Source organism: Haliotis cracherodii, unplaced genomic scaffold (genome assembly GCF_022045235.1).
Source record: "Haliotis cracherodii isolate W230 unplaced genomic scaffold, xgHalCrac1.p SCAF_1, whole genome shotgun sequence".
Taxonomy (NCBI): Eukaryota; Metazoa; Mollusca; class Gastropoda; order Lepetellida; family Haliotidae; genus Haliotis; species Haliotis cracherodii.
The window spans coordinates 56,690,853-56,704,243 of record NW_027266264.1 but is presented as its reverse complement, the minus strand read 5'-3'; the positions used below and the strand labels follow the sequence as shown (position 1 = coordinate 56,704,243).

Genomic DNA, 13,391 nt, shown 5'->3' with positions numbered 1-13,391 from the left:
ATCCTTGAATAGGCATGCAGTCAAACTCTCTGACTTATCCCAATGTATGCAAAAACCCTAAGTTTAAAGGCTCTAAATGATAAGAAACAACGCTTCTGTATTTATATTTGTGCTAGGGAATTTCCAGGGGTTTCTCCAGAAATGTGAAAGTAATCTGTCAGTGTTTACGTCATTTCAGTCTCGTGAAAAATGTATGAACGTCAAAATGTGTTATTCATACACTTATGAACTTCATTTTAGCGATCATGTAACCGCCTCTCGTCCAATGTTAATCTGTATATCATGTAAACTTCACATTAAAAAATAAAAAGGCCTTGCACGCAGGTTTTAAAGTGATATGAGAGTACTGAGAAAGATTTCTTTTGATTTGCCTATAGAGAGGAAATATGGAGATAAGTGAAGTTTCATAAAAAAGAAAATAGCCTGAAGTAATTAAATCATGGAATTTAATATTGGCAGTGCACTAAAAATAAATGCATGATATTGTTGAGCTTCTTGTGTCTTTGCTGTGTAGGCTGTTCCCCGTGTGCGTGTGACCTGGGCGGGGCCTCCTCACCCACGTGTAACAAGGCAAGTGGACAGTGCTCTTGTCGGCCAAACATCCAGGGCAGGAAGTGTGACAGGTATGTACCACCGATATTAAACATTGGGCTTTGACGATGGAGCATGCCGATGAGCACTGTACGTTGCCTGTCTCGGGTTGTCATGGACAGTATGCCTTGTGTCATGATGTGTTCTTTGTGAGTGAATGCTGTTCCATAGACCTCTCTTAATATTTATGCATGACCCCAAGGTCAAACTCCAAAACAAGGTTTTCCCAACATGGCGGCAGAGCAAACACCCGGAAGTGATTTATCGCTCGTCTTGCATGTCTCGTTCACCTTCGTTGAGAATTGTGTGAGCACGGGTTCCCTGTTGGGACAAAGGATTCCATTATAACAGTGATGGGTTCATAAACAGTATTAAAAGTAGGTATATTGTGATTTTACACATGAATGGGCTAAGACAGCCATAATGACTGATAACCAGCCTTAAAAATGTGTGTAAGTGCTATATTTTATTTATTTTAATTCTTGTGTTTTGGGGTATTACGGTAGTCTATAGATCTAATTAAATATGATTATCATTAAGGTTATAGTTTATACTGTGTCACGTATATATTGCAACCGTCATAAATGCAAATGTTTTTGGCTATAGATCTAAATAGTTTGGTTAGCAAACTAAATTAGCATGGTTATGTTACGGAGAGTAGAAGGTCCGGGGTTCGATCCCCGGCCGCGTCATACCAAAAGACGTTAAAAGATGGTACTTGTTGTTACCCTGTATGACGCTCGGCATTATGGGGCTAAAACAAGGACTGGTTGGCTCGGAGTCAGTATACTGTGTCTGAGTGGGGTATTCGTGTTAAACTGTGGCATGGTATCTCAGTGTGCTAGCATTATAAATCAGCATCAGGCCCCCCACATCCCCCCCACACACACACACCCCACCCCCACCCCACCCCCCCCCCCACACACACATGCATGCATGTCGCTATATAAGTGCAAAAAACTTGGATGCGACGTTAAACCCAATTTCACCTCACCTCACCTTGTTACAATCAGACTCTATTAAGAGCCTTCCTCTGTCATGAGCTGACTCTATGAAAAACATGCTTATGTTACAAGCTGACTCTATTAAGAGCCTTCCTCTGTTACAAGCTGACTCTGTTCAAAGCCTGCCTCTGTTACAAGCTGACTCTGTTCAGAGCCTGCCTCTGTTACAAGCTGACTCTATCAAGAGCCTGCCTCTGTTACAAGCTGACTCTGTTCAGAGCCTGCCTCTGTTACAAGCTGGCTCTATCAAGAGCCTGCCTCTGTTACAAGCTGACTCTATCAAGAGCCTGCCTCTGTTACAAGCTGACTCTGTTCAGAGCCTGCCTCTGTTACAAGCTGACTCTATTCAGAGCCTGCCTCTGTTACAAGCTGACTCTGTTCAGAGCCTGCCTCTGTTACAAGCTGACTCTGTTCAGAGCCTGCCTCTGTTACAAGCTGACTGTATCAAGAGCCTTCCTCTGTTACAAGCTGACTCTATTCAGAGCCTGCCTCTCTTACAAGCTGACTGTATTAAGAGCCTTCCTCTGTTACAAGCTGACTGTATTAAGAGCCTTCCTCTCTTACAAGCTGACTCTATTCAGAGCCTGCCTCTCTTACAAGCTGACTCTATTAAGAGCCTTCCTCTCTTACAAGCTGACTCTATTAAGAGCCTTCCTCTCTTACAAGCTGACTGTATTAAGAGCCTTCCTCTCTTACAAGCTGACTCTATTCAGAGCCTGCCTCTGTTACAAGCTGACTCTATTAAGAGCCTTCCTCTCTTACAAGCTGACTCTATTCAGAGCCTGCCTCTCTTACAAGCGGACTGTATCAGCAGTTTCACTTCTCATCACAGATAAAGATGGAATAAGGTCCAGGCCTCCAATAGGGGTCGGTATTACAATACACTAAAGTTAATAGTGGATCTGACAGAAAATTTGGTACCATATATCATATAGAAGTTGAAAGAAGTTGAAATCAATATGTCATCTGTCTTCATTGATACTACAACTTCTTCAAGTCCACTGACATATATCATGTTAACTAAATAAGCACTTTGTCCCAATTCCAGTGTTGCCCCAGGATACTTCTCGCCAGACATTCACTTCATCCATACAGAATTCGAGGATAGCCTTGGGGTTACGAACCAGAGAGACATACCTGGATACTTTGGAAATGGATATGCCAAATTGGGGTTTGGGGTAAGGGAAAATAACAGCGGTGGGTTAATCCCAATGATATTATGAATGTTCTATCTGTAACGTGTCAAATTAAGATATTGTTATGTTGCTGCTCGTGGAGATATGAATGATGTTTATGATGATGGTAAGGGTGGTGATGCAGATTGCTGCAGTGATGCTTGATAATGATGTGTGAGGTTTATATGGAGGTGATTGGTGTTTATACATATGTGAGATGCTTATTCTTAATATAAGAGGTGATGCTTGTTTACGGTAATGAATTATCGTGGAGATGATGATTGTTTATGGTGATGTTGCTTCTTGGGATGATTGATTATGGTGATGGTGATTTTTAGGATGATTGCTTTTGGTGATGAGGATTGTTAAGGGGGTGATTATTTTTGGCAATGAGGCTTGTTAAGTGGGGGATTGTTTATGGTGATGATGATTGTTAAGGGGGTGATTGTTTATGGGGATGAGGATCGTTAGGGGCTGATTGTTTATGGTGATGAGGATTGTTAAGGGGGTGATTGTTTATGGGGATGAGGATTGTTAAGGGGATGATTGTTTATGGTGATGAGGATCGTTAGGGGCTGATTGTTTATGGTGATGAGGATTGTTAAGTGGGGGATTGTTTATGGTGATGATGATGGTTAAGGGGATGATTGTTTATGGTGATGAGGATTGTTAAGTGGGGGATTGTTTATGGTGATGAGGATTGTTAAGGGGGGGATTGTTAATGTTAATGATTGTTTATGGTGATGTTGATTCTTGAGATGATTGTTTGTGGTGATGTTGATTCTTGAGATGATTGTTTGTGGTCATGTTGATTCTTGAGATGATTGTTTGTGGTCATGTTGATTCTTGAGATGATTGTTTGTGGTCATGTCAATTCTTGAGATGATTGTTTGTGGTCATGTTGATTCTTGAGATGATTGTTTGTGGTCATGTTGATTCTTGAGATGATTGTTTATGGTGATGTCGATTCTTGAGATGATTGTTTGTGGTCATGTTGATTCTTGAGATGATTGTTTGTGGAGATGATTGTTTGTGGTCATGATGATTCTTGAGATGATTGTTTGTGGTCATGTTGATTCTTGAGATGATTGTTTGTGGAGATGATTGTTTGTGGTCATGATGATTCTTGAGATGATTGTTTGTGGTCATGTTGATTCTTGAGATGATTGATTGTGGTGATGTTGATTCAAAGTAGTCCTGATTATAGTTATTGTATCACTTGTCCTTATGGTAAATCGAACTAAAGTATCTGACCAACCATTTGATATTTTGGGGGCCCAGGGGAATTATTTTACCACTGGTTTTAGAACAATAATAAATTATTGGTTTGATGTCCTGAAGTAAAAATGAGTTGTGGGTCTTTCCAATTTGTTTTGGATGCTTGTAAAGAAAAAAATGAGTTTCTTACAAAACAGTCTTGTCCCAGCTACTGCACCAAATATGACATGGTCGGTAATTACTTATGAAGTTCCATTGTAATAGATTTGAATGAATATTTCAGTCAACTATCAAGACAAATATAGTGTTTCCTGGGGGTACAACCTTTAATGGAACATGTGACATACTGATCCGTTACTCAGCGCCCGACAACACAACCGCCAGCATGCAAGTCTTCTCAAGTAAGTGGAGTAGAAACGCTATATGTCACTACATACTGAAATAAGGTGGACCCTCCTATAAGAACCACATAAAGGGAGAGAGCAAGTAAAGTGAAGGACTTCAGATAGTGAGTGAGTATGATTTTACGCCGCTTTTAGCAATATTCCAGCAATATCACGGTGGGGGACACCAGAAATGGGCTTCACTCATTGTACCCATGTCGGAAATTGAACCTGGGTCTTCGCCGGACGAGCGAACGCTTTAACCACTAGGCTACCCGACCGCCCTGACTTCAGATAACTTCAGTTAGGAGTTCTGTATAGCTATAACATGCCTGACATAGTGCTAACTTTTATTGAAAAATGCAACTTAATTTTAATGTCTACATGCATGTAAAAAGAAATCTAATTTGTGTCCGACTAACCCTAACTTGTCCACACAACAACGTTTTTGAACAAACTCAGTACCTCTGAGGCATATTTCCCATACTACATCACTAATCCCTGTGTTATGTATAATTCATGACACAGGACACAGTCATCAGAGATCTATGATTGTACTCATTTAGACAAGATTATGCATCTATATTTCAAATTTGATAAATGTATGGGATCAGGGTGCAACCTGGTTTTGTCTGGTTTAAGTCCTGATACAAGAAGATACACTTACTACTCTTTTAATGACAATCAGCATTTTTGTCAGTCAGATATTGCAAAATGTGTTGTAAGTTGCCTTTCAAGTTCGGTACTAAAAATAGCCGCTACAAACAGTTATCCACAGCTAGCTTTTCCTTTTGAACCTGCTCTGAAATATTTATTGTCAGCATGTATCCATGCGATTTGAGGTCAATTTGATGGTATCGTGACCTATGTATCCTGATACGTATCATATTGTGACCTTGCTGTATCATTCACCACTACTTTTAACACAGTATATATTTATTGATCACAGAATGGTTAAATGTGTATGTGAACACACATGTAAAAACATACTTTCATGCCAATTAAATACAGTAAATCATGAAATTAGTGCATCACCAATTAATGCAAGTGTCAACTCCATTTCCTAAAATGCATGATGAAATTAATGTGAGGGCCCTGCAAAAGGCTGTAGACTGAATAATATCAGTTTCCATCTTCACAAACTTAACTTCAACTGCTTTGCACGTGAAAAAACATGAAATCAAAAGCAGGAAATTCCAGCAGTGTCTTACTTGTAATTGTCAAATAATCTTATATTGTATGTTTGTTTGTTTGTTGTTGAACGCCGCACTCAGCAATATTCCAGCTATATGACGGTGGTCAGTAAATAATAGAGTCTGGAACAGACAATCCAGTGATTGACATCATGAGCATGAATCCATGCAAATGGGATCTATGAAATGCGTGAACCAAGTCTGTGATCCTGACCTCCTGATCCCTTCAGTCGCCTTTTACGACAAGCATAGTCGCCTTTTATGGCAAGCATGGGTTGCTTAAGACCGGTTCTACCCGAAAAATAATCCTAGAAGGTTACCAAGAACAAAGACTCAGAGTTGCCTCCTGTGATAACAGCTTGATAAACTTGTGTAAACAGATGTAGCGGTCATAAAGTTTCTGAGTCCCATGATGGGATCCAAACCACGGACCTTCTGATCAGAGGTCGGACGCCTTGCCCACATGACCAAAGCTGGTCAAGGTAAGGATGTCATCTGTAGGATGACTCCACGCCCTGCTACATACTCCCCCGTCAACAGAAGGCACGTCCTGGGCCGCATAGTAGGGTACTGAGGCTTATTTTGCTCAAATTTTATATGAACATGCTCAGTCACACGTTGGGCGCCAATGTAGCGGCCATACAATATCCGAGTCCGGTGATGGGATTCGAACCACGGACCTTCTGATCAGAGGTCGGACGCCTTGTCCACATGGCCAAAGAGGTTAACCCTGTCAGCAAGCTGACAAGGAAAGGATGTCATCTGTAGGATGACTCCGCGCCCTGCTACACAGACAAGCCATGCCTGACATGGAAGCTGGCGAGAAGCACTTTCTAAATCCAGCACTCAGTTACATTGTTTATTGTGAGCTTTCTTATATGTCATTGTTTCCACCCCTATGCAGTGAACTGGACATGACAATATGTCCAGATAAAGATGTGTCACGTTATAAATACGAGCAAGGGACACTTGCATATTTTGCATTAATTTCATGATAAAGATCAACATAGAAGACTGACTTTAAAGTGGAACATTACCTTATGCCATGTTTAGGTCTTGCTTTCATCTTCATGTGTTTGTTCTTGGATATGTTCCCTTATTGTTTTTTTGTAGATGACCCCCGGCCAATGACTATACTCTTCCCTGCGTGTCCTGACCGCTGGTGCTATGAGAATACCAGAGACTACAGGACACCGATTCTCCAACCCAGTACTCAACAGTGTACATTCATGGTTCTGGGCACCTTGTACCTGGTAGGTTCAGGGGAGATTACTCTCAGATGTGAAACCATGGGGATTATGTACAGGGGAGATTACTCTCAGATGTGAAACCATGGGGATTATGTTCAGGGGAGATTACTCTCAGATGTGAAACCATGGGGATTATGTACAGGGGAGATTACTCTCAGATGTGAAACCATGGGGATTATGTTCAGGGGAGATTACTCTCAGATGTGAAACCATGGGGATTATGTTCAGGGGAGATTACTCTCAGATGTGAAACCATGGGAATTATGCTTTGGCGAGTTTACTCATTCTGTAAAGTTTATATATATTCAGGCAGATTGTTTGTTTGTTGTTTAATGCCACACTTAGCGATATTCCAGCTGTATTATGGTCTGCAAATAATTGAATCTGGACCAGACAATCCAGTGATAGACATCATGAACATTAATCTGCGAAAATTGATATGATGACATACATCAAGCAAGTCAGCAAGCCTGACCACCTGATCCCATTAGTCGCCTCTTACGACAAGCATGGGTTGCTGAAGACCAATTCTAACCTGTGAATCTTCAAAGGACTCATTGTCATAAATCTATAAAATTAATTGCCTGAAGCTATAACTCCTTTAGGATATAGAAGTCTGCATTCTGAAAGTTGTATGCTGATAGCAGTTGACATGATTTACCAGTTGGAATTGAGGTCAGTACTTCCATTACTATTGCCAGCTTATTGTATGAAACCATTACCCGCCATATTCATTATTTCTGCAAATTTGAACATGGCAAGCGTACAAGCGAATACAACAGAAAATGTAAACAAATTATCTCAAAATTCACATTTCATCCGTTTGATTTATGTAGGAAAACAGCTGGAATTTCATCTGAGCACGTGGCTTATCTTATTCACTTGTCCTTGAAATTTAACAAAAATAAACAATAAAGTGATGGCTAACCTGGTATTCCTAAGAATAACAACTATGCATAGGCTCCCCAGTATTCCTGGACAAGACATCTTGACGATGTAGGACCCACACAGGTTCATGACACCTACTATGTGTATTGTTTACAGGATCGACTGATGTGTGCCCCTATTGAGCTCACCCAAACAGAACAACTGCTCAACACCAAAGACTTCGACCAAAAATGTGATGTCGTCACCAATGACATGAAGTATGTGTGTGTTTACTTTATCCTCGTATATTCAACATCATGTACTACACAGTGTAGCAGTGTCACAAACCTTGCTATATATATGTGTGTCTGAGTCTGAGTCTGTGTCTGAGTCTGTGTCTGTGTCTGTCTGAGTCTGTGTCTGTGTCTGAGTCTGTCTGAGTCTGTCTGATTCTCTGTGTATGTCTGTCTGAGTCTGTGGGTCTGTGTCTGAGTCTGGGTCTGGGTCTGAGTGTGTGTCTGTCTGAGTCTCTGTGTGTGTGTCTGAGTCTGGGTCTGTCTGAGTCTGTGTGTGTGTCTGAGTCTGTGACTGAGTCAGTGTCTGAGTCTGTGTGTCTGAGTCTGTGTCTATGTCTGTGTCTGAGTCTGTGTCTATGTCTGAGTCTGTGTCTATGTCTGAGTCTGTCTGAGCCTGTGTCTGAGTCTGTGTCTGAGTCTATGTCTACGTCTGTGTCTGTGTCTATGTCTGTGTCTGTGTCTTTGTCTGTGTCTGTGTCTGTATGCACATTCTCATCAACAGTTTGTATCCTCCAGTAATCAACAAGTCTGTTTGTAATCATTGTGTTTCTGGAACATTATCCATTCAATATTTGTTCACAGAACAGTGCTTTTTGCCATTAAGTGATATCTATATTTGTTATTTTCATGGAAGCAACGAAACTTAAACTCACCACATGTTTATTTGAAATATGGGTCTGAAACTCATTTATATTGAATCTTACTCTGACACAAGCTGTCTTATCAGTGTAATAGGTCTGATGTAAATGAAATTGAATGTAAAGTTGAATCTGTTTGGGGAACTCATCCAGAAAACTGTGCAGAGAGAGCTTTTGTTTTATCTGACAATAATTTTCTTCTTTGGGACAATTGTCATTTAAGTGGTCTTGGTCTTCCTAGGAATGGAACTGCCGATGAGGGCACCTGCAAGGCTGGCTGGTTCTCACTGATGAGCTACTACCTGAACGGCCCACGGAGTTGTGACTGCAGCCAGCTAGGCAGGTCCGCTGCATCCTGTGATCCCTTTGGTGGGCAGTGCCAGTGTAAGGGTGGAGTGACAGGAAGGGCGTGTGACAAGTGCCAGGCCGGCTTCTACCAGCTCACTGATGCTGGCTGTTCAAGTAAGGGGAATTCACTGAGAGTGTGTTTGTTTTAAACATATTTCATTGATATAAAGGTCAGTAGTAGGAATATCATGCGTCCCTCCACCTTACACCACCAACTTTCCAATTTCCAAATTTCTCAAAATTGAAAATAAGCAACCTAAGCTCCCCCCAGGTTGCCTCACCTTTCGGACACACCCTCCTTGGCAATCTCACTAAATGGCCTGGCGGGCCCATGTGCGAAATACTCATAATGTCGGAAAGTACATGTTAAATCTCCAATAGTAAGTAAGTAATATCATGTTGAACAAATAAACTTGTGACAGAAACCAGTGTCGTTATATAGAATGGACACATTTATCCATTAGGGGTAGAATAGGTCCCCTATTGCTTGTCACCGTGATGACCTATGTTAGATTAGGTCCCACCATTCTCATGCTTGTCATAAGAGGTGCATAAACTGGACCAGTCTTGTAAATTGTTTTGACCACTGGTTCGTTAGGCCCAGACTAGAGTATGATACAGCTGAAATATTGCTGACATGTAACAACAAGGAAAGAAAACCAACATTTTTTTGTCAGCAATGGTGAGTTCCTCCAATGTAATGCTGGCATTTTTCTTCAGCAACCCATTGCACTGATCAGCTTTATAATAATCATGAAAAGTTAGTGATTTCAGCTGATGTTCACTGATGCAACTTTCTCCTTATCCAGGCTGCAACTGTGCATCCAGCAATGTCGTGTGTGATGCAGTGACGGGCCAGTGTGACTGTCCTCCCAACACTATCGGCCTCCGTTGTGACTTGTGTAACTTCAACATGTGGGGCTGGAATGCAACAACTGGATGCAAGGTCACATCACTCACCTACGTGTCACCTTTTGTCACCTGCTATCATTCTGAATTCCTGACAACTTCCTGTCACATATATTCACTTTCTGTCACTGTCCTGTCACATCCACCTACTTCCGGTCACATCCACCCACTTCCTGTCACATTCACCCACTTCCTGTCACATTCACCCACTTCCTGTCACATCCACCCACTTCCTGTCACATTCACCCACTTCCTGTCACATTCACCCACTTCCTGTCACATGCACCAACTTCCTGTCACATTCATCCACTTCTTGTCACATTCACCCACTTCCTGTCACATGCACCCACTTCCTGTCACATCCACCCACTTCCTGTCACATTCACCCCCTTCCTGTCACATTCACCCACTTCCTGTCACATTCACCCCCTTCCTGTCACATTCACCCTCTTCCTGTCACATTCACCCACTTCCTGTCACATTCACCCACTTACATTCACCCACTTCCTGTCACATTCACCCACTCCCTGTCACATTCACCCACTTCCTGTCACATTCACCCACTTCTTGTCACATTCACCCACTTCCTGTCACATTCACCCACTTCCTGTCACATTCACCCACTTACATTCACCCACTTCCTGTCACATTCACCCACTCCCTGTCACATTCACCCACTTCCTGCCACATCCACCCACTTCCTGTCACATTCACCCACTTCCTGTCACATCCACCGACTTCCTGCCACATCCACCCACTTCCTGTCACATTCACCCACTTCCTGCCACATCCACCCACTTCCTGTCACATTCACCCACTTCCTGTCACATCCACTCACTTCCTGCCACATCCACCCACTTCCTGTCACATTCACCCACATCCTGTCACATTCACCCACTTCCTGTCACATTCACCCACTTCCTGTCACATTCATCCACTTCCTGTCACATTCACCCACTTCCTGTCACATTCACCCACTTCCTGTCACATTCACCACTTCCTGTCACATTCACCCACTTCCTGCCACATTCACCCACTTCCTGCCACATTCACCCACATCCTGTCACATGCACCAACTTCCTGTCACATTCACCCACTTCTTGTCACATTCACCCACTTCCTGCCACATTCACCCACTTCCTGCCACATTCACCCACATCCTGTACGTCACATTCACCCACTTCCTGTCACATTCACCCACTTCCTGTCACATTCATCCACTTCCTGTCACATTCACCCACTTCCTGTCACATTCACCCACTTCCTGTCACATTCACCACTTCCTGTCACATTCACCGACTTCCTGCCACATTCACCGACTTCCTGCCACATTCACCCACAACCTGTCACATGCACCCACTTCCTGTCACATTCACCCACTTCCTGTCACATTCACCCATTTCCTGCCACGTTCACCCACTTCCTGTCACATTCACCCACTTCCTGTCACATTCACCCACTTCCTGCCACATTCACCCACATCCTGCCACATTCACCCACTTCCTGTCACATTCACCCACTTCCTGTCACATTCACCCACTTCCTGCCACATTCACCCACTTCCTGTTTCATCCACCCAATTCCTGTCACATTCACCCACTTCCTGTCACATTCACCCACTTCCTGCCACATTCACCCACTTCCTGTTACATCCACCCAATTCCTGTCACATTCACCCACTTCCTGTCACATTCACCCACTTCCTGCCACATTCACCCACATCCTGCCACATTCACCCACATTCTGCCACATTCACCCACTTCCTGTCACATTCACCCACTTCCTGTCACATTCACCCACTTCCTGTCACATTCACCCACTTCCTGCCACATTCACCCACTTCCTGCCACATTCACCCACTTCCTGTCACATTCACCCACTTCCTGTCACATTCGACCACTTCCTGTCACATTCACCCACTTCCTGTCACATCCACCCACTTCCTGTCACATCCACCCACTTCCTGTCACATTCACCCACTTCCTGCCACATCCACCCACTTCCTGTCACATCCACCCACTTATGTCAAGTATATCAAGCACTGATAAGTCTGAATTGATGTTGATAATTTTATAAGTACATCAAGTACTGATACATCTTCCGGAGACAAGAGCCGAACTAGGCTGGAAAATCTGGGCTCAATCGTCGTGCCACCAGTGGCTATCATAAGTTATGTTCCTTCTATGTCCTTCCTATTGACCAATGATTTTCTACCTCTCATATCACTTGCATTTGCTTCAAACAAAATGGTGTCGCCCATTCAAAACAAGCTAATCGATAATCAAAATTTATATTGTAATATAAAGTGCATCAAATCACATGAGCACCTTGATTAAAAACAAAACAAAATCTGGAAAAATATATGCTGACGTCAAGCTGGCGGTACACATGCTTTGCAAGTCCTACGATCAACTGAAATCTGCACAGCAGTTTACGCATGTGCTTTTTGTTATGCGATTTGATTGGATTATGCACTTGTTAGTCCAGCCAAAATATAACTCCATAATTCCAGCCTAGTTTGGCAAGAGTGAACACTGAATTGATGTTGGTATTTTTGTAAGTATATCAAGTACTGATAAATCTGTGTTGTACGACAACAGGAATGCAACTGCAACACCACTGGATCCCAGCGGACATGGTGTAACAGCACGACTGGGGTGTGTTCCTGTAAGACAGGTGTACAGGGAGACAAGTGTCATGAGTGTGCGGACACGTTCACCGGCTTCAGCAGCCTGGGATGCAGTCCCTGCAATTGTGACAGCACCGGCTCCAACTCCACTGTGTGTGACAAGGCAACAGGTCAATGTTCCTGCAAGGTGAGCAGTTCTTGTCATGGGCAACACTGCCTGGATTATTAAACACTTTCAGTCAGTGACAGGCACAGGGGTATTTGAGTAATAATCATAGCAAGGCCATCAGAAATGGGTTTCACACATTGACCCATGTTGGAAGGCAAACACTTTCACCACTTGGTTCCTCCAATGCCTGCCTTACTGGACACAATGAATGTAGGACCTGACTTGGAGACGTGAATGTGTTGACGTGACACGGTGAATGTAGGTCCTGACTTGATGATGTTGATGTGTTGACTGGACACAGTGAATGTAGGACCTGACTTGATGATGTTGATGTGTTGACTGGACACAGTGTCCTCTCACCTGACTTGATGATGTGAATGTGTTGACTGGACACAGTGTCCTCTCACCTGACTTGATGATGTTGATGTGTTGACTGGACACAGTGGATGTAGGACCTGACTTGATGATGTGAATGTGTTGACTGGACACAGTGAATGTAGGACCTGACTTGATGATGTTGATGTGTTGACTGGACACAGTGTCCTCTGACCTGACTTGATGATGTGAATGTGTTGACTGGACACAGTGAATGTAGGACCTGACTTGATGATGTTGATGTGTTGACTGGACACAGTGTCCTCTCACCTGACTTGATGATGTGAATGTTTGACTGGACACAGTGAATGTAGGACCTGGCTTGATGATGTGAATGTGTTGACTG

General features: G+C 42.9%; 1 protein-coding gene across 1 annotated transcript in view; it reads left to right on the top strand.

The window, feature by feature from the left end:
• Positions 1 to 13,391, top strand: part of LOC139479639 (laminin subunit beta-1-like) — a 91,707-nt gene that overhangs the window by 15,787 nt on the left and 62,529 nt on the right. Inside the window, exons 10-17 of the mRNA XM_071262483.1 lie at positions 515 to 623; positions 2,644 to 2,773; positions 4,272 to 4,389; positions 6,678 to 6,817; positions 7,859 to 7,959; positions 8,857 to 9,077; positions 9,773 to 9,909; positions 12,473 to 12,688. Of these exons, the coding sequence (XP_071118584.1) occupies positions 515 to 623; positions 2,644 to 2,773; positions 4,272 to 4,389; positions 6,678 to 6,817; positions 7,859 to 7,959; positions 8,857 to 9,077; positions 9,773 to 9,909; positions 12,473 to 12,688 (1,172 nt within the window). The remainder of the gene's footprint in view (positions 1 to 514; positions 624 to 2,643; positions 2,774 to 4,271; positions 4,390 to 6,677; positions 6,818 to 7,858; positions 7,960 to 8,856; positions 9,078 to 9,772; positions 9,910 to 12,472; positions 12,689 to 13,391) is intronic.